At 60.3% G+C, this 21,201-nt stretch overlaps 2 protein-coding genes across 2 annotated transcripts in view; one reads left to right on the forward strand and one right to left on the reverse strand.

The window, feature by feature from the left end:
• On the reverse strand, positions 1-11,262 carry SOX10 (SRY-box transcription factor 10). Its single transcript, XM_036301020.1, has 4 exons — positions 11,057-11,262; positions 10,074-10,579; positions 5,482-5,750; positions 1-3,219 (listed from the first exon to the last, which is right to left on the reverse strand). The coding sequence occupies exons 2-4, from the start codon at positions 10,499-10,501 to the stop codon at positions 2,516-2,518; spliced, it is 1,401 nt and encodes a 466-aa protein (XP_036156913.1). The 5' UTR covers positions 10,502-10,579; positions 11,057-11,262; the 3' UTR covers positions 1-2,515.
• Positions 10,500-21,201, forward strand: part of LOC118650756 — a 24,688-nt gene continuing 13,986 nt past the window's right edge. The window contains exons 1-3 of the mRNA XM_036299051.1: positions 10,500-10,654; positions 12,170-12,254; positions 12,763-12,928. Of these exons, the coding sequence (XP_036154944.1) occupies positions 10,500-10,654; positions 12,170-12,254; positions 12,763-12,928 (406 nt within the window). The remainder of the gene's footprint in view (positions 10,655-12,169; positions 12,255-12,762; positions 12,929-21,201) is intronic.

Genomic DNA, 21,201 nt, shown 5'->3' on the forward strand with positions numbered 1-21,201 from the left:
TTGTATTCAGGATTCCAAAAGGTTTAATGTAGGTGGGAAATGGTCAATTCCAACAAGATGAAATCTGTTAAAGATCAGTATAAAATCCTGCTTTTATCTACAACAACAGAACACCAGGAGACATCTCACATACAGTTTGGGGCGATCTGACTTGGCAGCAGATACTGTTCATGAGAACAGGGGTTCGCAGCTACCAAGCTTCACGGAGCCAGCAGTTTTGGTGAGGTTGCCTAAGAGCTCACATGATGCAGTTTCCGGGTGGGAGTCTGGCCACCCTGGAGGACTGGGCTAGGTCTTGGCATGCTCTACCCCACCCCTACCCACCCCACCCCACCCCAGGTCCTCACTAGGAGGTGAGAGGTGGATAAGGGAGCTGAGGTGGCCGGTCTGGAGCAGTGGAAAAAGCATCACTTCAGATTAAAAGTGGAAGCAGGGCCTGTAGATGCTGGGCAGATGGAAGAGATGACAGTTAAGAGCGCAATGAGGGAGTCAGAGCATCAGCACTTCTTAGCATGAACCTCAAAGCTTCAGTTTGCCCATCTGGAAAATGGGGACAAAGACTGGATCTCCTCCCTCATAGGCTTGAATGGCATAAAGCACTTGGCCAGGGAGCACTCCGTAAGTAGTAGGTAGCTATTACTGTATTTATTAGCTGGGAATAAGGAAGACTTCAGCCATTGGAGCCAGCCATCAGTGGAGCATGTGGTGAAAGGGTTTCCCCTGCTCCTGAGGTGGAGTGGCTCCTGCCCCAGCACAGCTTGGAATTCAGCTGAGGAGGAAGCACTGAAGGGTTCGATTGCACGTCTGCCATCCTGGCTTTACACTCAGACACAGGCAGCTGCCGTGAAGGTTGGCTAGATCCTGGATTGGGCCAGTGTGTGTTTGTGTGTGTGTATATGCGGGTGTGTGTGTGTGTGTGTGTGCGCGCGCAGAGAGAAGGCCCAGCATCACATCCTAAAGGACTGGGCAGCCAGACACCAGGAAATCAGGCCTGGCCCACCTCTCAAGTACCTGTCTCTTGAATTCTATGCAAGCTCCCTCTCCTCTGCTGGGCAAGCAGAGGGGCTGCTGGGAAGGCGCTTGGGCTGAGTTCCAGCTTGAGCCAGGGAGGGGCCCATCTGTAGGGTGGGCACAGCTGGCCGGGGGGAAGAGCTCCCATCTGAGGCCCCAGCCCCTGAGCACACTGACCCACTGCGAGGCCCCCTCTTTCTAGGCAGAGAGGAGACCTTTGGGTTAGCTGTCCTTTGCATTCCACCCCTAGCTACTTCCAGGAAGTGTGAGGAAGCACAGGTGCAGGGAGAAGAGACCAAGAGACAGGCCGGGTCAGGCCCACCAAGCAGGTAGCTGGAACCTTTACTTTTATTACGGGGAATACTTAATGCAGAGTTAATAGGAGCTGGAGAACCTAGGAGCGGGGGGAGGGGAGGAGGAGCTACTGAGATAAATAAGAGGGGGTAGTAATGAGTTACATGTGGATTGTGGGGGCTGCAGAACAGGAACATAGGGGCAGACAGAGCTACATACTTTATTCAGATACCACTGGGAAGCAAAGGGCAGAGGCCAGGGCAGAATGTACATGGCAGGAGTTTAGTGTCTTCAGCTGCTGCTAGCAACCTGGTGCTGGGCCCCTTGTCCTCCTGGAGCCAAGGGTTTGGGCACGAGCAGCATAGCTCTCAGGGAGCCCAGGAGTGGGGCCGAGAGCAGGGGCCGAGAGCCTGGTGAGGGGAGGGAGCTGGCGGAGAGCCAGGAGGAAGGCTCTGTGCATTGTCTCCAATCCTTTCCTCACCTTCGGGATGTGCCTCAAGGTCTGGGAGGCTGTAGTGGAGGAGGCCCTAGGGCCCTCTTTCGGATTAGACGAAAAATCAGGCTGTTGGCATAGAACTGGATCTGGGGTCTCTAAGTTGATTCCTTTCTGTGTTCAGGAGGGAAGGGGGGACTGGCGGGGATACCTCCCACTGAGCCCCCACCCACCTCCACACTCTCAGAGGCTGTTCAAAGCTGTCCCCAGCCCCCAAGGGGCAGACATAGCCCACTCCAGGCACTGATGCAGGGATGGCCTTGACCTTAGGCACGTGGCACAGGTGGCATGGGTTATGTCAGACCTCTCGTTCTCCACGAAAGAGGAAACACAGTCACAGGAATGGCAAGGCCTCTGATTCCCATCCGACCCTGGGTGCTTCCCCCTCCCAGAGGGTGAGCGGGTCCTTCTCAGGTCCTGGGATGGAGGGTCATCCTGGGGGGAAGGTGCAGCCCCTCATGGTCCAGTCTAGGGGCAAAAACCAACCTCCTCCTCCTCTGCCCAGCCTAGAAGTCTAGGGCTTTGCCTGGGCTGAGCCTGGACAGGATGGGGTGGGGTCATCAAAGGCAGTGAGCCCGACAGAAAGCCTCCCCTCAGCTGTCAGCCTCTGCCGCCTCCTCCCCAGCCACCACCAGGACAAAGATGGGCCAGGAACTGGGTGCGAGGGCTTGGGAAGGGCATACTAGCCAGGGGCTGGGGGGATGTGACAGGGCCCCTTTAAGGTCGGGACAGCGTCGTATATACTGGCTGCTCCCAGTGTGTGGGGCTGTGGGATTGGGGCCCTGAGGGGCTGGGATCAGAGATGGCCGTGTAGAGGGGCCGCTGTGAGGGCCCCATGTAGGAGAAGGCCGAGTAGAGGCCAGAGGCCTGGCCTGAATGGCCGTAGTAGGGTCCTGAGGGCTGATGGTCAGAGTAGTCAAACTGGGGGCGGGAGATGGAGGGGAAGGCGGAGCCGTAGTGGGGCAGGCTGAGGGAGGTGTAGGCGATCTGCGAGGTGGACGGCTGGTCGCTGTAGTGCGGGGGCCCCTGGGGCCCTGCGGTCTCCGTCTTCACCTGGGCTTTGGTATCCACACCAGGTGGCGAGACCGTGGGCAGAGCCACGCCTGGCGGCTTGGAGATCCAGGCGGAGTGTCCACTGGCCACAGCCAGGGCGCTGCCCAGCCCATAGCCAGCTGCTGAGTAGCTGCCCACGTGGCCCGGGTGCCCGTTGGGTGGCAGATACTGGTCCAACTCAGCCACATCGAAGGTTTCCATGTTGGACATTACCTCGTGGCTGATCTCCCCGATGTCTACGTTGCCGAAGTCGATGTGAGGCTTTCCGCCCTCCCCCATGGAGCGCCCGTCCCGCTTGGGGTCTGCCTTCCCCGACTGCAGCTCTGTCTTTGGGGTGGTCGGAGGGGTGGGGGGGCCATGGCTCTGGCCTGAGTGGGAGGAAGACAGAGAAGCAGGAAACCAGGTCAGAGGCTTCTAGATGCTGGTAGTTCACCCTCAGAGAAGGGGTCTCCGGGACCTGAGGGCCGACCCTGCGTGCCTTGTACGTCTTACAGGCCTGGGCAGTCTGGGTTGGCACTGATTTATGTCACGGTCTTGGGTTGCTCTCTAGCGGTTCCTGAAGTCGCCCAGCCTTACAGGTGGGTCGTGCCTCCCTGCCTCCCTCCTGGAAAGGCTGCCTCCTTTTGAAAGACCTTTCCCGTTGGAAAGTTTCCTCCCATCAGCTGAGGTGGCTGCCTTCCTGGCCCTCGGCTCCTTAGCTGCTGAGCCCAGGGGGGCCCTGCCCTCCATTCAGCCGCCTGCCGGCTGCTGTCCTCGCTGACCTCCTCCGCCGCCTCGCTCCTGACTCCCTGTCACGTTTGCTGGCTGGCCTGTGCCTCCTCCCCAGACAGCAGTGTTCCCTCCAACCCCTTCCTCCGGGAAACCTTCCCGCTGAGCCAGTCCCCCTGGCAATGTCTCCAGACTTTCTCCACCCTGTTCCTTTGTCCATTTCACATTCACATGTCCATTCGGCAAACACTTAGGGGCACTGTGCCAGGAAGAGGGGACACAAGCATCAGTAAAATGGGTCGCTGTCTTCACCAGCTCAGAGGCTTGGGGAGATCCCGAGACCCACACGTGGCAGCTGCAGAAGTGCCGTGCTGACGGGCCCGCAGGGGCTCGGGCCAGTGGCAGCCACTCACCCTGCCCTGGGGATCTGGTGAAGGTCTCACTGAGGGGAAGGAGCTGAGATGGGCCTTGAAGGCTGAGAAAAAGCCCAAGCCCCAGTTACATTCTGAGGTGGTGGTTCTCACGGCCCAGGGTCTTCTTTCTGGGGGTGTGTGTGTGTGTGTGTGTGTTTGGTGTACGTGTGTGGGAGGATGACGGGACGGGAGATCCCATCACAGAGAGATCAGAGCTCCTGCAGGGCAGGCCTGTGCCCCGTTCATCAGACCAGAGGGAGGGCTGGGTCACTTGCCATGTGACCCTGGGCAGACCCCTGTCTTCTCCTAACCAGTTTCCTTATCAGTAAAGCCCGGCCTCCATCCTGAAGCCTTCCTGGCCCGGGGTCTCGATGCTTCTGGAGACCCGACTGAGTGGATGGTGGGTGACCCCTCCCTAGGGGTCATGCCCCGCTGCGTCTTGGGCGGCTTTGCATGCACTTGCTGCTTCCTATACCTAAGGCATGTATGCTCCTGCTCCTCCTAGGCCAGTGATGGCGAACCTTTTGGGCTCGGCGTGTCAGCATTTTGAAAAACCCTAACTTCACTCTGGTGCCGTGTCACATATAGAAATTTTTTTATATTTGCAACCATAGTAAAACAAAGACTTATATTTTTGGTACTTGTTTTACATATTTAAATGCCATCTAACAAAGAAAAATCAACCAAAAAAATGAGTTCACGTGTCACCTCTGACACGCGTGTCATAGGTTCGCCATCACTGTCCTACACTCTGGTTCCTGAGTGTCTGCTCCCAGGCCTGGATCAAATGGGGACTTGGGACATAGCTTCTCAGAGCAGAGCTCTGACTTCCTGTGCGCCCAAATGAGGCAGCCGTGGTGCCGGCAGAGGCCCCGGAGCCAGAGAGCCTGGGCTCAGACCTCAGCCGTGTGGCCCATCACCTCAGCTTTCTCACCTTCCAGGGAGTATAATGAGCCTCAGCTGAGGTCTGAGCCTCCCCGTTTAGAATGATCGAATGAGCAGACACACAAGGCAGTTGGCACAGAGCCTGGCACACCATAGGTGCTCAGTTAATGTTAGTGTTATCATTAATGAGAATGAAACAAGATGGCCTGACGGGCCCTTGCATGGCATGCGCTCAGTGTCACAGGCCCTGTTGTCTGTCTCCCCATCAGACCAGGAGGTGGGAGAGGCAACGCTCTCTTTTCTATCTGCTCTCCCGGTTCTCAAACCATCCGGTCCCGCCTTTTCTTGTTGTAGCTCACCCCAGGGCCCCTTAACTGGCCCTTCCCTCAGCAGCAGTGCCCCCTCCATCCGCAGAGCCATCTTACCCACTGCCTTCCCTGGCACCTGGGTCCCTGCACCCAGCCGGAGTGACCACACAGCCTGGCAAGCCCTGCCCAGGGCACAGGGCTGTCATGGAGTGTCAGGGTCTCACGCCACCCATCCAGCCTTCACCTCTCCCCACACCCAGCTCCCCACCCACAGCTTAGCATCACACCCCACCCTAGCCCCCAGCCCAGTGTTCACCTGAGGGGTGCTCAGGGTTCCCGTCCGACATCGGAGAGCCCTCTCCCGGGTGCCGGTGGTCCAGGTGGGCGCTCTTGTAGTGGGCCTGGATGGCGGCCGCCCCGCCCTGCTCGGCCTCCCCGCCGGGGCACTCTGACTCCCCCTGCGCCGCCTTCCCGTTCTTCCGTCTCCTCGGCTGGTACTTGTAGTCCGGGTGGTCCTTCTTGTGCTGCATCCGGAGCCGCTCGGCCTCCTCGATGAAGGGGCGCTTGTCACTCTCATTCAGCAGCCTGGGGTGGGCCGTGGGGAGACAGCAGAGGGGCCACTGTGAGTGTCTTCCCTGGAAGAACTGAGGCCCGGGCGCCCAGCGTGGGAGCTTGCCCTTTGATTTACAGACTGGAAGATGTGAGGCCCAAGGAACCCCAGGCTCAGAGGGTGGTGACCTCACCCCCAAATCTCTCAAGAGGTTGGGGTATAAGAGCGGTCAGCCTGCTGCTCCTGGTAGCCCTTGGGATGGAGTCAGAAGTAGGAATAGAGCTTAGGAGGGGCAGACATCAGTTCAAGGAAAGGAAAGACTTTCTCCCATTAAAGCTGTCTAGCCCGGCCGGTGTGGCTCAGTGGTTGAGCATCGACCTATGAACCAGGAGGTCATGGTTCGATTCCCGGTCAGGGCACATGCCCGGGTTGCAGGATCCATCCCCAGTGGGGAGCGTGCAGGAGGCAGCTGATCGATGATTCCCTCTCATCGCTGATGTTTCTATCTCTCTCTCCTTCTCCCTTCCTCTCTGAAATCAATAAAAATAAATATTTTTTCAAAAAGCTGTCCAAGTGGGGTTTGCTACTTCGTCAGGGGGGAGCTCCCTGGGACTAGAGGTGCACAAGCTGAGGAGCAGCGTGTGAGGGGGAGGAGCCCGGCCTCTGCTGCTTACTAGCTGTGAGACGGGGGCAGGTCACTGCCTGAGCCTTCGTTTCCTCACCAACAGAACCAGGTGACAGTGCCCACTTCACCAGGTGTGGGGCTGGCCAAGATCACGGATGCGAAGCGCTTGGCACCAGGCCTGGGGTGGGGCTGGCGCTTGAGAAATAGGTGCTGCCCTGATGCTGCTTGTGGGGGGCTGGACAGGCCCTGGGGAGGCCCGGCTCAGCTCTGGAACACTGACTGCTCATTGCAGTGGCTGGGGCGAGGGCAGGATGTGAGCCCTTCCCTGCCTCCTGGGGGAGACCCTGTCTCCTCAGCCAGGGTGACAGAGGGTAGAGGGAGCAGCTGCTCTTCCCAGACCTGGGACAGGGGCAGACACCCTCTCCGCAGGCTGAGACCAACCAGTGGAGGCCCCGAAGGCACCGCCCCTACCCACCTGACTTCAGCCTCAGAGGGAGGAGGGCAGGATGGGGTACCCTGCAGAGGGTGCTGAGGGGAGTCCTAGTCATAAGGGACTGCGGGAGCAGCTCTGTTCTCTGCCCAAAGATGCTCTCTCAGCCCCCACCCCACCCCCAATGGGCGCCCTCTTCCCCTAGTCAGCAGAAGGCTGAGCCCTCCCACCCGGGATGGGAGGGGGTGGTCATACCAGGCGCCTCCAGCCGGCAGCAGCATTCCTCTGCAGCTTAGCCTCCCCCTGCCCCCCTCCCTCGCCCCCTCCCCGCGAGGCCCTGAGCCCGGCCCTAGCCCAGCTTGCTCCAAGGGTCCCTCTGGTGAGAGATGCGACAGGGACTCCAGATCAGGGCCGCAGGGTTCAAGGAGTGGGATGCCTTCGGCCTCTGGAAGGCTGGGCCAGGGGAGTGGGTGGGCGGGCCCTGAAGGTGTGTGTGGCTTGGGGCAGGTGCAGGTTTGGGGTGGGGATAGAACTGCTTTTGAGGGTGAAGAGCCGGCTCCCCCAGCACAGAGGCTCCCTGGATGGTTGGGGACACTGAGCTCAAACCTTCCCTGTGCCCTCTGCCCAGTGGTCAGTGGGGTGTGAATCAGTAAGGAAATGGCAGGGGGTTCGGAGGGAGGGCACCAGCCAGAAGAGAGGGAAGATCCCAACACTGCATTCCAGTGTCCTTCCCTAGTTCCTCCCAGCACCCTAACCTTGATAGAAACCTAACCTTGAGCCCACCAGACACCAGCCCATTCTGTCACCACCTCCAGGCCCACCCCAGCCTCGCCCAGACCTCGCTCTGTTTAGGCAGGCTCTCTCCTGACCCCAAGCCCCTCCTGCCCCACCACGTAAAACCCTCCCTGCCCTCCCCCATGGCCCACAGCCCTTAACGGTGAACCCCATCTCCTCTGCACCTTCACTTCACCTCTGTCCTCTGGGTCTCCAAGCTGCTCCCTCCCCAAACCGGAAACCCCCACCTGGGGGGCTCCCAAGGTGGGACACTGGCTGCTGCTCCAATTGCTCCTCCTGGCAGGGAAAGGGCCTGGGGGGCCAGCCTGTGACCCCCTTTTAGTCTCTTGTCTCTAGATATTCTCTCTGGGCAGGTCAGCTACATACAGCCAGCACCACGTGACTGCATCTCATGTCCTTTCCCAGGGGGGCATGGTTAGCATGATTGTCAGAGCTACTTAGGAGCCAGGTCCTGGATGCTGGTGTGTCTACCCCAGCTCCCTTTCAGCACCCAGTATAGTTGTCTGTCTGTGTCTCTCTCTCTTCAGGGTTAGGGCCCCTGCCCTCCAGTTTTGCCTCCCTAATCACCCCCCTTCCTGCTGCCTGCTGGTCTGGGAGTCATGAATCTGGGGCGGGGACCTCAGGAGGAGCCCGTGGCGAGAGCCAGCCTAGTCCAAGTTCCAGGATCCCAGAACGTCCCTTAAGATCCCACCCAGGTACAGGTAGCCCGCCCACATGTTGGCAGAGTCTTTCTCTTTGCCACTGTCCTGCCCCCTCCTACCCCCGGGCCTGGGTCCTGAGCAAGGAGCGCCTGTTTTCCTGATTGCCCCACCCCAGGCTGGCGCTTGGGGGCACCCTGGGCCCCGGTGCGCACACTGAGTGGTGGCCAGGAATGGGTCCTCTTGAGGGAGCCTAAGCCCGGATTCTGGGCTGGGGAGCAGGGACAGGGCAATGGAGGCCCCGTCTTAAACCCTTGGTGGTGGAGTGCTTGGAGCAGTGGGGGCCATTCTTGCTCCAATGCCCTCACTGTGGTCTGTTCACCGTCCCCACAGCCTGCTCCGTCTGCCTGTCTGTCTCCCTCCTGCTTGTCTGTCTCTCACTGGCTCTTTTCCGTCCCCTGGCACCGACGGTCCTGGCCTGGGCTGAGCCCTCCATGGGTGTGGGTGGACCTTGGGCTGAGAGGGGTCAGGGAGCACCAGGCCATCAGCAAACACACAGCCAAGGACAGGGCCGGGCCAGATGTGAATCCCTCTGGGAGGCCCTCCTGCTTCTTCCACCACCTAAGCCTGTGGCCTTTGGGACCTGGTCTCCACTGGGCAAGGGGCAAGCCAGGGGCACAGCAGCAGGAAGGCAGCAGTTCCTCCGACAAAGCCCAAACCACTGCTCTCCTCTGCCCTACCCCACACCCTCCTGAGCACACCTCAGAGTGACAGGGTGACCCCCCTGTCACCAGGGTCCGTGTGGGGAAGACCACTGGGCGGAGAGTCAGCAGCCGTGGTTCTGGCCCTGGCTCCTGGGCTCTGCCCCTAGCTGTTAGGTGGCCTTTGTGGTCCTTTGCCTTTCGGGGCTATCTCGTGGGCAGTCTAGTGGGAAACCAGGTGACCTCCGCAGGCTCAGGCTCGCACCTCCGGAGCCCCTGTTCTCTCTGTGAGCTCCCAGGACTGGGGTGTGTGGGGGTGGGGGTTGGCGGACTTCCTCCTTGGGGGGATGCTGTCCCCACAGAGGTTTGGTTGATCCCTGGGAGCCTGGGAGTCTGAGGGACCCGGGCGGGAAGGGGCCAAGGTTTCCTCCGGGCCAGGCTCGCAGCTCCAGCCTCGGGGTGGAGGGGCAGGAGGTTACTCATCGCTGGGTGGGGCCCTGGAAAGGAAGATGGCGCCGAACTGGGAGAGGGAGACAAGCCTGGCAGCTTTGGGACGGGGTGGGAGGCGCTGCTTTCTGTGTGTCCCCTTCCCGGAGGAAGGACCCCCAGCCTGAAGGAGGGTGGGGCCCGGAAGGCATAGGGAGGGCCGCTGGGACGGGCCAGGATCCTGGCCGCAGATTTCTCCATTCCTCCCTCTTCCAAAGGCTCCTGTCCGACCCCTTGCTTCCCTGAACTTTCACCTCTTCTGCATGGCTGCCTCAGTTCCCCTGCCTCTCCAGGCAGGCCCTCAATTCTTTGCCAAACGTTTCCCCAGCATCCCCGCCACTAACCCGGTGGCAGTGGCTCCCCTGAGAGCGCTGCCCGTGGGGAAGCGGTTCGTGACGGCCTCCGGGCTCCGTGGGAGCCCTCCGCCATCCTCCCTCCCTCCAGCCTTCCCTGCCCCCCACCCGCCAGGACGAAGCCGAGGCCCTACCGCCTGCCACCGACAGAATTCCAACCACGAGGGGGCGCCTTTCTGCCCGCTGCCCCGGCTGGGGAGCCAGCACCACCCCAAGGGGGCACTTGTGGGGGGCCCCCCAGCCCCACCAGGAGATGGCTACCTCCGGAGAAGGGTCTGAGGAGCACCGTGGGGCCTGAACCCCCCGCAGCGGGCGGGCAGCGCCGCTCACCTCCAGAGCTTGCCCAGCGTCTTGCTGAGCTCGGCGTTGTGCAGGTGCGGGTACTGGTCGGCCAGCTTCCTGCGCGCCGCCTGCGCCCACACCATGAAGGCGTTCATGGGCCGCTTGACGTGCGGCTTGCTCTTGCTGGCGCCGTTGACGCGCACGGGCATGGGCACCAGCGTCCAGTCGTAGCCGCTCAGCACCTGGCTGACGGCCTCGCGGATGCACACGGGGAACTTGTCGTCGTCCGCCTCGCCGTCCTGCTGCTCCTTCTTGACCTTGCCCAGCTCTCCCGGCCCCGGGCTGGCTCGCAGGCCCGCTCCCCCGCCGCCGCCGTCGGGTCCCAGCGAGGGCGCGCTGCCCGGGGACAGGCAGCGGGGCTCCTCGGAGCCCACGGGGCTCAGCTCCACCTCGGAGAGGTCCTGCTCCTCCGCCATGTCGCCCCCGGCCGCCGCCGCCTCGGCCGCCTCCCCGGGGCCCGCCGCCGGCGTCCTCGCGAAGAGTCCCACGCTCACCTGGACGGGAGGGAGTGCGCGATGGAGCGGCCGCGCGCAGCCCCGACGGCCGGGACGCGACGCGCGCAGCCCGAGGTGGCGCCCGCCCTGCTCCCCTAAACCCACGGCAGCCCCGGGCGCGCGCACATGCCAGACCCGCTCGGCCTCCTCGCTCCTGCCTCCACGTCTCCCCGCCACCTGGTCCCAACCGTCTCTCTCCCGGTGTGGGTGGGTTTGGGATTTTTCAAAACCTCCTTTTGGGTGGAGGTTTGTTGATGGAAAGGAAGAAAAACGGACTCTTTATTCGGCTCTAATCCCGGCTCCTGGAATTTCCCACCTTTTCTCTCACCTTTCCTTCTTCCCTCCGCCCGCGCCCGCCCCGACGGAGTCCCCAGGAGCAGGGTGGGGGCAGGGGGGGGCAGCCCCTCTCCCCCCAGACCTCACTGCAGGGGCCCAGGCCTGGCCGGGGAGGGAGGAGCGGGCTGCGCACACACTCACCTCCTCGGACCTGTCCTCCAGCCTGGGGCTCGTCCTCAGGAAGTGGAACACCGTGTCCCAAGGTGTGCGGTCCAGCTCGGAGCTGGGGGTGGACGCTGGTGGGCTGGGAGGGAGGGGCTGGGGCGCCCTGAGCCTCAGGCCACGGCCTCGTCGGGTCGGAGCCTGAATCCTCACCACCAACCACCCTGGCCGGACAGCCCGAGACTGACTGAGCACTGAGCTGCTGCCGAGGGCTGGGGAAGGAAGGAGGGGGAGAGGGGGAGGGGGAGGGGGGAGGGAGGGAAGGGCAGAAGGTGGAGCCTCCAGCGCTTTCCTTCATCCCCAACACTCAGGGCTCCTCCGCCAGGCCCCCCCACCCCAGCTGCCTGCGCTGCTGCCCCAGGCCCACCTTGGGGTCAGAGCTCGGGTGGGGAGGTGTAGGCGTGGGGGTAGTCAGGCCAGGAAAGTCAAGGGATGCTCATGGGCGGGGTCGGAACCTGTTGCTTGGAGGAAGAGTGGCCCGACTATGACCCCCCCACCCCCAGTCTTGGGGCCTCAGGTGGTAGGATGGGCAAGGAGCAAAAAATTGGGGAGGGATGCGAGGCAGGGAGGATTCTGTTGCTGTGTGAGGTGGCTGGCTGGTGCTGCTTCTGGGAGGACATCTTCCGGAGCACCTGTGGGCAGGCCTGCTTCCCAGCTGTCTCCGCCTCAGCCCCACCTGGCCGCCCTCTCTGCCCCAACTTCCAGAGACCCGGGTCGGTACTTAGGAGGCCGTGGGCAGCTCCACACCTGCCAGTGCAGATGGCCCGGCTTGACCCCTGGGCCCTTCTCATCGGACACCCAGGCACGTAACTGTGGGGCTCCAGGTGGACAGAGGACTAAAGTTCCCAGTGGGCTGGGCTCGGGGCTGAGGGGCCTCTTCAAGCAGGTCTGAAAGGCCTCTGGGCCCCAGTCCCTTCACACTGGCTCACCCTCTCTAGTGCACCAGTCCCTGGTTATCATGAAGTCCCCCTCCCCCTCCCAGCCCCTCTCTTCCTCCTCTTTGCCCACTGCTCCCCTCAGCCCAGCTGGGTGACCCTCCATTGTTCTGTCTTGCCCACCACTCATGGCTCCCTTTTCTCTCCTCTGTCCTAGGCCTCTCTTCCGAAGCACATCCCTGTCTCTTCTCCGTGGGTGTGCGTGGAGGGGCCGATGGAGCCGGGCCCGCACCGGCGACCAGGTATGGTTCTGAGCTCCTCAGCAGCTGGGCAGGGGCCCAGGCCACCCCAAGGGAGTCCTGTCTGGAGTGGGGCTGGAAAGGGGGTCTAGGCAAGGCCTCCTGCTTGGGAAAGGCCACGGGGGTGGAGGGGTGGGCAGTGGGACACAATGAGGTAGTCACACGAGGCGAAGGCATGTTGGGGGTGGGGGGAGCGGACATTGGAACACACACACACACACATGCTCGCACACACAACCAGCCAGACAATCGGGCCAGTGTGTCTGGGGCCTCGGAGCCCAGTGAATTAGGAGTTTGATAAGGGTTTTCTCTTTCTCTCCCTTGCCGGCCTTGGACAATCTCCCCCCAGTTTTCCTCGACGCCACCCCCGGCGCTGCCAACCCTCCTCCCCCCGCCTCCCTTCTCTTCCCTGTGCCCAGACTCTTGTTCGGGGCCTTGAAACAGTGAGCTGTCTTTGTTCGAAATACAGGTGAACGGCAATCATGTGATTAACACACACACACATAAAAAGCTTTTTAACAGCGCCCGCCCGGCCTCAGAACCGCCCAGAGGAGCCGCCCTGGATGGACAGAGGGCTGAGGGCCGAGCATCCAGCTGGTCGTCCGGCTGCCCAGCAGTCTCCGACGCCGAGGCTGCCCGTCCGCTGCCCGCCTGCCTGGCATCTCTTGATCCTCCCGGTGGGTCCCCATTCATCCTTCCACCCTTGGTTCCTCCTCTTCGAGGGCAGGGCCTCCCTGCCCCTGCCGTGTCTGTGAACCGGTCCTGAGACCCCCCAGGGCAGGGAGGGGTGGCTGTGGAGGGCGAGGGCCCAGGGTCGGAAGCTGGGTGTGGGGTCCCACAGCTCCCTCTGCGCCTCCCCCCTCCTCCTCCCAGCTGTGCCAGGATGGGGGTGGGGGTGGCAGTGCACGCTCTGGGTCTGCAGAGAAGCCATGGTGCACAGAGGGGGCCTCTCTTTTCCCTTCCTTCTGTCTCTCCCTCTCCTCCTGTGTCCTCGGTGCTGTGCTTTCTGCTGAGAGGTGCTGGCTGAGGCAGAGGGCGCCCGAAGAGGGGGTGTGGGGGAAGGGTTGTCAGATGCCCAAGGCTGTGGGGGTGGGGACCCCCTGCTGTGAACATTTTCCTCCATCCACCCACCATGCTGGCAACCATGATCCTCTCCTTCCCACCCCAGGCCCCGGGGACCCAGCTTTCTCCAGCAGGGGAGGGAAAGGCCCATGGAGAGCAGGGGGTTTGGAGAGGGGGGCAGGGTCCTGGATTAAGACCCTGGGCCTCTGCCCTTGGCAGAATCACCAGGTGGGCCAGTACCACCTCCTGCTCCCTTCCCTGCACCGGTGGGAGGGGTCCCTTCTCCCTCATTCCTGACCCTTCCCCAAGGATGCTGGCCAGGACTCTCCCCTCAGCACCCTGTCTACTCTGGCCGTCCTGGGGGAGCTGTGGGGAGAAGTGGGCTCTGGCCGGCCCTCTCTCCCCAGCAGAGAGGTGGGGACTCAGGTGTCCCTTCCTGGTGGAGAGGCCCTTCAGGGGCGGCAGTATTTGCCTGGAGCCCAGCCTGGGTGCTACTGATCCTGGTCCCAGACTCACCCAGTCAGCCCCTGAAAGGAGGGGAAGGAATGGAGTTCTGTCCATCAAAGGTCAAGCCACTGATGGCCCCACCTGGCAGAGCTGCTTGGTCAGCAGTGACCCTTAACCCCTTAGCTCCCTGAGCCCTCTTCCCAGGGCCCTGGTCATGCTGTGGAAGGCTCCGCCCTCGTCCTCCTTCCCTGCTCTGGGCCTGGACCCTCCTCTGCCACCTGGGGCACTGATCACCCTCCTGCCATCCTGCCTCCCCGGACACAGAGGAAGCGGGCAATCTGTTCGCAGAGCCAGGGGCTGTGCAGGGGTGGGGTGCTGGTCACTCGTGTCTCTGCTCCTGCATGTTTTCCCAGGTGGGCTGACACTCTTCGCAGCCCTTCAGAGGCCAGGGCTGAGGGCCAGATGGGGGACACGGGGAGAGCGCTCTCCCATCTCAGGCACATGTGGGTGAGACCTGGGGCCCAGGCTGTCCTCTCCCTGGTTCCCGCAGGCCTGTGCCCCTCCCAGCACCTCAAAGGCGCACCAGCCCCGCTGGCCCCCGAGGGACACTCACCCCCACTCTGGCTGTGGGACAGGGTTGGCCGCGGCAGCGCCTCTCCATGTAACGGTGTGTCGCCGGCTCCCATTCTTTGGGTCCAGGTGGGGCCTGAGGTTTCGTGTTTGTGACCAACTTCTGTGTAGCTGCCTCGGGCACTGGCCCTAATAATGCTAGTTGCACTTTAGAATCGGGTGGAGTTTTTAAAAAATCCTGAAACCTGAATCCCATGGCAAACAGGCGAATTCTGACGGACTGAGGACGGGGTCCAGGCCTGGTTACTTCGCGAAGCTCCCATGGGATCTTGCTCACCTCACTTGGCTCTCTGAGCCCTGAGGACCCCAAATCGCCAGGGACGGGAGGGGTGGGGCTCTGGACCCCAGGGCTGGAGGCTCCACATGCAGTTACCCAGGGCTGGGGTGTGGCAGGGAGGCTGTGCGCTGGGGAGGAGAGGACTGAGGACCCAGGGGTCAGGCTACAGCAGGGACCAGGACACACTTAGTCCGGGTGAGTGTATGGGACATGGGGGGCTCCTGATGTTTCCTCGGCCACCCCCACCCCCTCTGCACAGGCCGTGTCCTTCTTCTTTTTTTTTTTTTTTTTGATGCCCTTGACCAGAATCGAACCTGGGACCCTTCAGTCTGCAGGCTGACGCTCTATTCACTGAGCCAAACTAGTCAGGGCATGGCCGTGTCCTTCTTGGTTTGGGTGCAGGAAGAGCTGGGCCTGGATGAGGAAACGCTGCTGTGGGTGTGCACAGGGCCTCGGGCAGGTTATGCTGTGAGGCTTTGCGCGTGTGGAATGCTGGTGTTGTGTATGTTATATATTATACACGTGGGAGACCTAAATAAGAACGCACACGTATGCTCCTAGTTTAGTGCTTGGTGCATTAAGTATTCAACACCTGTTGGCTAGAAAAGGCAGTTTAGTCCTGAGAGGGGAGATACTTTGCGTGCACACGTGTTTACCGAGCAGCCACCTGGGCCTGCCTTCGGAGTTTCTCATCTGAATGTTGCTCCCAACATCAGACCTGGGTGGGGTGCGACACGTTCCTTGTGGGTGGGCCTCCCAGCCTGCACCCCTTACTTCTAGGCCTCCCCGTGGACGGGCCCAGCTCTGAGCACTCCTGTCACTGACTCATTCCGTCTTCTCAACAACCCTATGAGTAGGTGCTGCTATTAGATTCCTTCTAGGAGGGAAACTGAGGCACTGAGAGGTTCAGGACAGGCTTGAGCTCACCCAGCTCATGATGGGAGGGTGTGGACCTGCACCCGCGGTACCTCCCAGGCTCTGACCACTGAGCTCCACAGCCACTAGACGGAGGGCCCGTCTTCTCCTCCTCCCTGTCCCCAGGCCTTCCCACCTGCTCTGCCCACCGCTTCCTCCAGGTCACTGCTTTCAGCCCAGCTCAGAGGCCCTCCCTTCAGAGATGCACTCCTGGTTGGAATTCTTTAAAATATATAAATATTTTTGTTGATTTCAGAGAGGAAAGGAAAAGGAGAGAGAGAGAAACATCAACAATGGGAGAGAATCATTGATTGGCTGCCTCCTGCACACCCCTCACTGGGGATCAAGTCTGCAACCCTGGCCTGTGCCCTTGACCGGAATTGAAACCAGGACCCTTCAGTCCGCAGGCTGAAACTCTATCCACTGAGCCAGACCGGCCAGGGCTGGAATTCTTTTCCTGTATCACCTTCCCACGGGGGTGAGGTGGGAGCCTCACCTCCTCGCACAGCCTGGCGTCCAGGCTGGGTCTCCACTTGCTGGGCGCCCCCTGAGGGCAGGGCCATGCCTTCCTCTGGTCTCAGCCCCTCGGGCCCAGCATGCCCTCAGGGAGTCTTCCCTGAGCTGAGTTACGGTCCGAGTTCCCAGGATGAAGAGATCAGAGAGACTGGAGCAGGCAGGCGTGGCTTCCTGGAGGTGGAGGGCCGAGAGCTCAGGGAGGACAGCATTCTAGGGCCTGTCCCAACGGGGGCTCTCGCCTGTCCCTGTTTCTGGTCCAAGCTGAGGGTCCTGGACCTGGGCCACAAAGGCAGCTCCTGGGGCCTGAGTCTTCCTTCCCCTCCCAGCCCCGCCCTTTCCAGGAACAAGGGAGCTGGGGCTGGTGCCCAGAGCTGCCTGGGGCTGCGGCCTCTGCCCTCTTCTTAGAAGCCCTCCGAGAAGGGCACTGCTGGTTCCTGTCACCCAGACCCAGCTGCCGGGAAGTCTTCCTGGCGTCTCCCCTGGATGGCTCAAGCGGTGGCGAACTTTTGTGAACGTACCGTCCGTGCAGAGCTCTGGGCCAGGAGCCGGGGTGGGGCTGATGGAGGCCAGAGCCTGGCCTGGAGCTGGGTTCCAGGGGAGACACCTGCGTGAAAGCCCAGGACCCTGGCACAGCCGAGGCCCTCACGGCTGAACGGCGGCTGGAGCCCACGGGCTGGGGTCAAGTCCAGCTGGGCTCCGGAGGCCCTGTGCAGCCTGGGCTGCCTTCTCTCTCTAGGCTGCCGTTTCCACCTGTAAATGAGGAACAGCCCAGGTTATCTCTAACGGCGGGTCCAGCTTTGATTGCCCGTGGACCTGTCACAACAGGAGGCCAATGCCTGGCCCAGTGTTTCCAAGGTGGTACCTCAGGCCCTGGGCTCCCCAGACCTGGGTCGCTTTTCTTGAGAAGACAGAGTTATGGGCAAATATGCTTAGGAAACTGCTTTCCCTTCCTCTTCTCAGAGATGCAGGGCCTGCTACAGTGTTCAAGGCTCTAGGGAAGTGGTTCTCAACCTTCCTAATGCCGCGACCCTTCAATACGGTTCCTCATGTTGTGACCCAACCATAAAATTCTTTTTGTTGCTACTTCATAACTGTAATTTTGCTACTGTTATGAATCGTCATGTAAATATCCGATATGCAGGATGTATTTTCATGGTGACAAATTGAACATAATTAAAGCATAGTGATTAATCACAAAAACAATATGTAATTATATATGTGTTTTCCGATGGTCTTAGGCGACCCCTGTGAAAGGGTGGCTTTACCCCCAAAGGGGTCGCGACCCACAGGTTGAGAATCGCTGCTCTAGGGGCTGCAGTTACAAAATGGATCTGTTTAAAATCCTTATCCCCTCCTCCCCCTCGCCCTCCTCCCTATCCTTCCCCTCCTCCTCTGCCTCCTCTTCTTCCTCTTCTTCCTCCTCCCATTCTGGTCCCTTTGTCTCCACCTTCCTCTCTCCCAAGAGTCAAAGAAGGTGGGGTGTTCCCTTTAGGAGCTCTGACCCCAGGAGGGCCTGGGAGTCCCTTAGGACACTGTCCTCAATTCCTCATCTTCCACAATCCCAGCACGGAGCTCCACCTCCCATACCCAGCCTTGACCTAAGCTGCAGCCACGGTGGCTCTCCCCACTGCCGAGGTGTGGCCGAGCCCAGCAGGCCCAGCCCTGTCCACAGGACACCTTGCCTGTTGGCCGAGGCTGGGAGCCCTCCCTGCCCTTGGCCTCGCTCACCTTCCCAGCCGGACGTCACTCCCACTGGGGTTCGTACCTGTGAACTGGGTCTGTGCCACTTCCGCCATGTTGCCTGGCACACAGGTGCACAGTGACTCGAATGGATGAATCCACAGGCTGCGAGGGTGGTGCTCTCGAGTGAGGCAGCTTCAGGTTTGCATCCCGGCACCCGCCTTACTAGCGGCGTGTTCCTGGCAAGTGACCTAGCGTCGCTGAGCCTCAGTTTCCTCCCAGGGGTGGTGAGGACTAGACCAGATAATGTGTGTGAACACGGCTGTGCTGCGCACAGAACGGGGACCTGCCCGCAGAGGGTGGCTGTCGGCTGACCTTGGCTTTGATAGGAGTCATTGCGTCTGATCCCGCCCAAGTGCCAGCATGGATGCTCTCCCAGCGGCTCCCAGTGACCCTGGGGCCGGCAGGGCCGGGGCAGGACCATTGAACTAAAGCAGAAGGGGAAAGGGTGGACTGGGGTCGACTGTTTAGTCATGGACCGGAGTTCTCTGCCACAGCTGTTTGCACCCAGGTTTTTTGAGGACCCACCGTAGGCAAGCGCTGCTGTCTGGGGGTTAATGAAGAGGGGTGAACACTCACCGTGTCTTCAGGAAGCTTGTCCACCAGCTGGGAGCTGGTCCGTTCGTTCATTATTCCTACATTCCCACACACTTCACAGGCCACATGGTACAGGACATGTGTGAGGATGAAGAGGGTGGGGCAGGTGGAGGAAAGAAAGGCTGGGAAGGGCTGAGGTGGCCTTTATCAGGTGGGACTTGCGTGGGCTGCTCCTGTGGGTGCAGGGTGGCTGTGTGTGGCTAAGGAGAGGCCTGTGTCCTTCTGTCACGAGAAGGCAGCTGGCAGCCTAGGGTTGGGGATGCCGAGGGCAGGGCAGGGGCCTGGCTGGGCATGACCAGACGCCCATTTGAAGTTGGCGTTGTGGGTGCACTGCTGTCCCAAGGCTACCTCTGTCCCCTCCAAGTGAGAATGGGTGATCCTGTGGGGTTTTAGTATTTTCCAAGCTCGGAGGGGCTGCCCCATAGTAAGGTGACCTTATCTTCAATGGGCATCACTTTATAATGAAAAAGGGAGAAGAGTGATGACCAGCCTGAAATCTGGAGCCAGAGAGACGAGGGTTCAAACCCAGCCTCCACCCCAGGAGCCAGGGCTGGGATTGGGCCAGCGTGTAATTTTCCTGCGCTTCAATTTTCTCGTTTTTAAAACGGGGATAACAATCCTATCTTGTAGGAATGGCACAAAGATGGAAACTCCTGCCCCCTCCCCCCCCCAACCCCCAAGAAATAGTAAGTACTTAGCACAGGGCCTGGGACAAAAGGCAGACATAGCCATTGCCTCTCTCAGCCATTCCAACTGCAGGTCGATGTCCAGCGTTGTCCAGGTAGGTGGCCTCCCTATCGGCATAATAATGCCTTGGATATGACAGCACCCGGGGAAAGCTCTTCCCTTCCAGGGGGAAGAGTTGTACTGACTTGGACAAGAGCAAGGACTCAGCACGGGCCTGGGTGTGCTCACAGGTCTGGGTGCTTGGGTGCAAGCAGGACGTGTAATATACCGTGTGCTGCCAGGCGTGGGCATTGTCTTGCCGCCCGAGCAGGTGGCAAGTGGAGACATCCAAGTTTGAATGTCTCCTGTTTGGGGCTAGAACCTGGAGGGGAAGTCCTGGCTTTGGCAGGTGCAGTGGAAGAGCTGCTCCTGACTCCGCCAAGTTCTTGCTGTGTGGCCTTGGGGAAGTCAGCCACCCTCTCTGGGCTCGCTCATTCCTTCATCTGTGAGGGAGTTGGCTTCTGAGACCTCTGGGTGTTCTTTATTTATTTATGTTTATCTTTGAAAGTATTACAGATGTCTCCCTCCCTCCCCGACCCCTGCCCCCATTGACCTCCTCAGCCCCACTCCTGACCTCTCCCCAGATGGGGTTCTTTATTTTTGAATTTCACTTTTCAATTGTAGTTGACATTCAGTATGATTTTGTATTTGTTTCAGGTGTACCGCATAGTGGTTAGACAATCATATGCTTTACAAGGTGACCCCGCCCCCGCCCCATAGTTCGAGTACTGAGCACTCACCTGGCTCCATGCACAGTCAGTACAATGTTATTGGCTACGGTCCCCAGCCTGTACCTCACCCTGTGACTGTTTTGTAACTACCAGTTTGTACTTCCCTTCGCCTTTTTCACCCAGCGCCTGGGGCGTCTTTTACTCTCGGCTCAGGGCTATAGGAAAGGCGCACATCTGGCCTTGTCTCCCTGAGGCAGCTGCTCAGTGCTGGCCCTGTGAGCACACAGCAGGTGCCCCTAAGTGCTTGTTGAACCCCATTGACCAGGGCGGGAACCCACTGAGAGCCCTGCCCACTTCTCTGCCCAGAGAGCCTGTCCCTGGCCTGGATCGGGCTCTTTGGGGTCAGGACCTACATGTTCACGCCCCGCAGTCAGCCCTTCACCGTTTGTTGTAGGGACACAGATACCCAGACACGCGCATGTGGGAAAGAAAACTCCCCGTCACAGGCGGATCCCCTGCAAGCTTCTTCTCATGGCTGTCCCCGGTCCTCAGATGGGCTCGGCACGACCCGACCCGGCCCGCTCAGCCGGGCCTGCAGCCAGAGTGTCTGCCTTCCAGCTCCTTAAACCCAGGCAGCGCCTTCCGGCCTCCCGGCCTCCGCAATGCTCCCTCCCCTGCTCTCCTCCATCTCGGCTCCTTGGCTCCTCTTTTGGGCTCAGCCTAAAGGTCACGGCTACAGAGACACCTCCCAGGCCTCCAGAATTAGTTATTCTCGGAAGCACCCCGGCCTTTGCTTCACTGCCATTTGTGATTACAGACTTATTGTGAGGTTATTCGTTATACTGTACTGTACTGAAGTATACGATAAACACATATTATATATTACATTTATACACTTACACATAAGTATGCTATATTATAAAATTATAGAATAGATACTATATACATATTACACATTTTATATACACGATGTATTATATATACATATGTTACTGTGAAATTCATGGTCTGTCTTCCCGCAAGGATGTCATGTTCATGAGTCCTTGGTGATGAGCTGAGTGCCTGGCACAGCAGAGCTGGCGGATGAATGAATGCATGAGTAAGTGTCGCCGGTGGGGGGCTGGGTGGGGAGGGCGGTGGGGCCTGGAGAGGTGATGAGAGCCGGCAGGGAGGCTGCCCTGAGAGGCTGGGGACTTGTCCGGGTCTCATGTGATGGAGGCAGCATCTTGATTCTCATGCTCTTCCTTCTTTTGGAACTGGGGGCCCTGGAGGGACAGGCTGGGTTTAGTAGGACACCAGGCACCTGAGGACCTGGGGCAGGGGGAGGAGGGGTTGGGGGATCTGAGCCAGCTCCCCGGCCAGCTCCACC

This window comes from Myotis myotis, unplaced genomic scaffold (genome assembly GCF_014108235.1).
Source record: "Myotis myotis isolate mMyoMyo1 unplaced genomic scaffold, mMyoMyo1.p scaffold_m19_p_3, whole genome shotgun sequence".
NCBI classification, from domain to species: Eukaryota; Metazoa; Chordata; class Mammalia; order Chiroptera; family Vespertilionidae; genus Myotis; species Myotis myotis.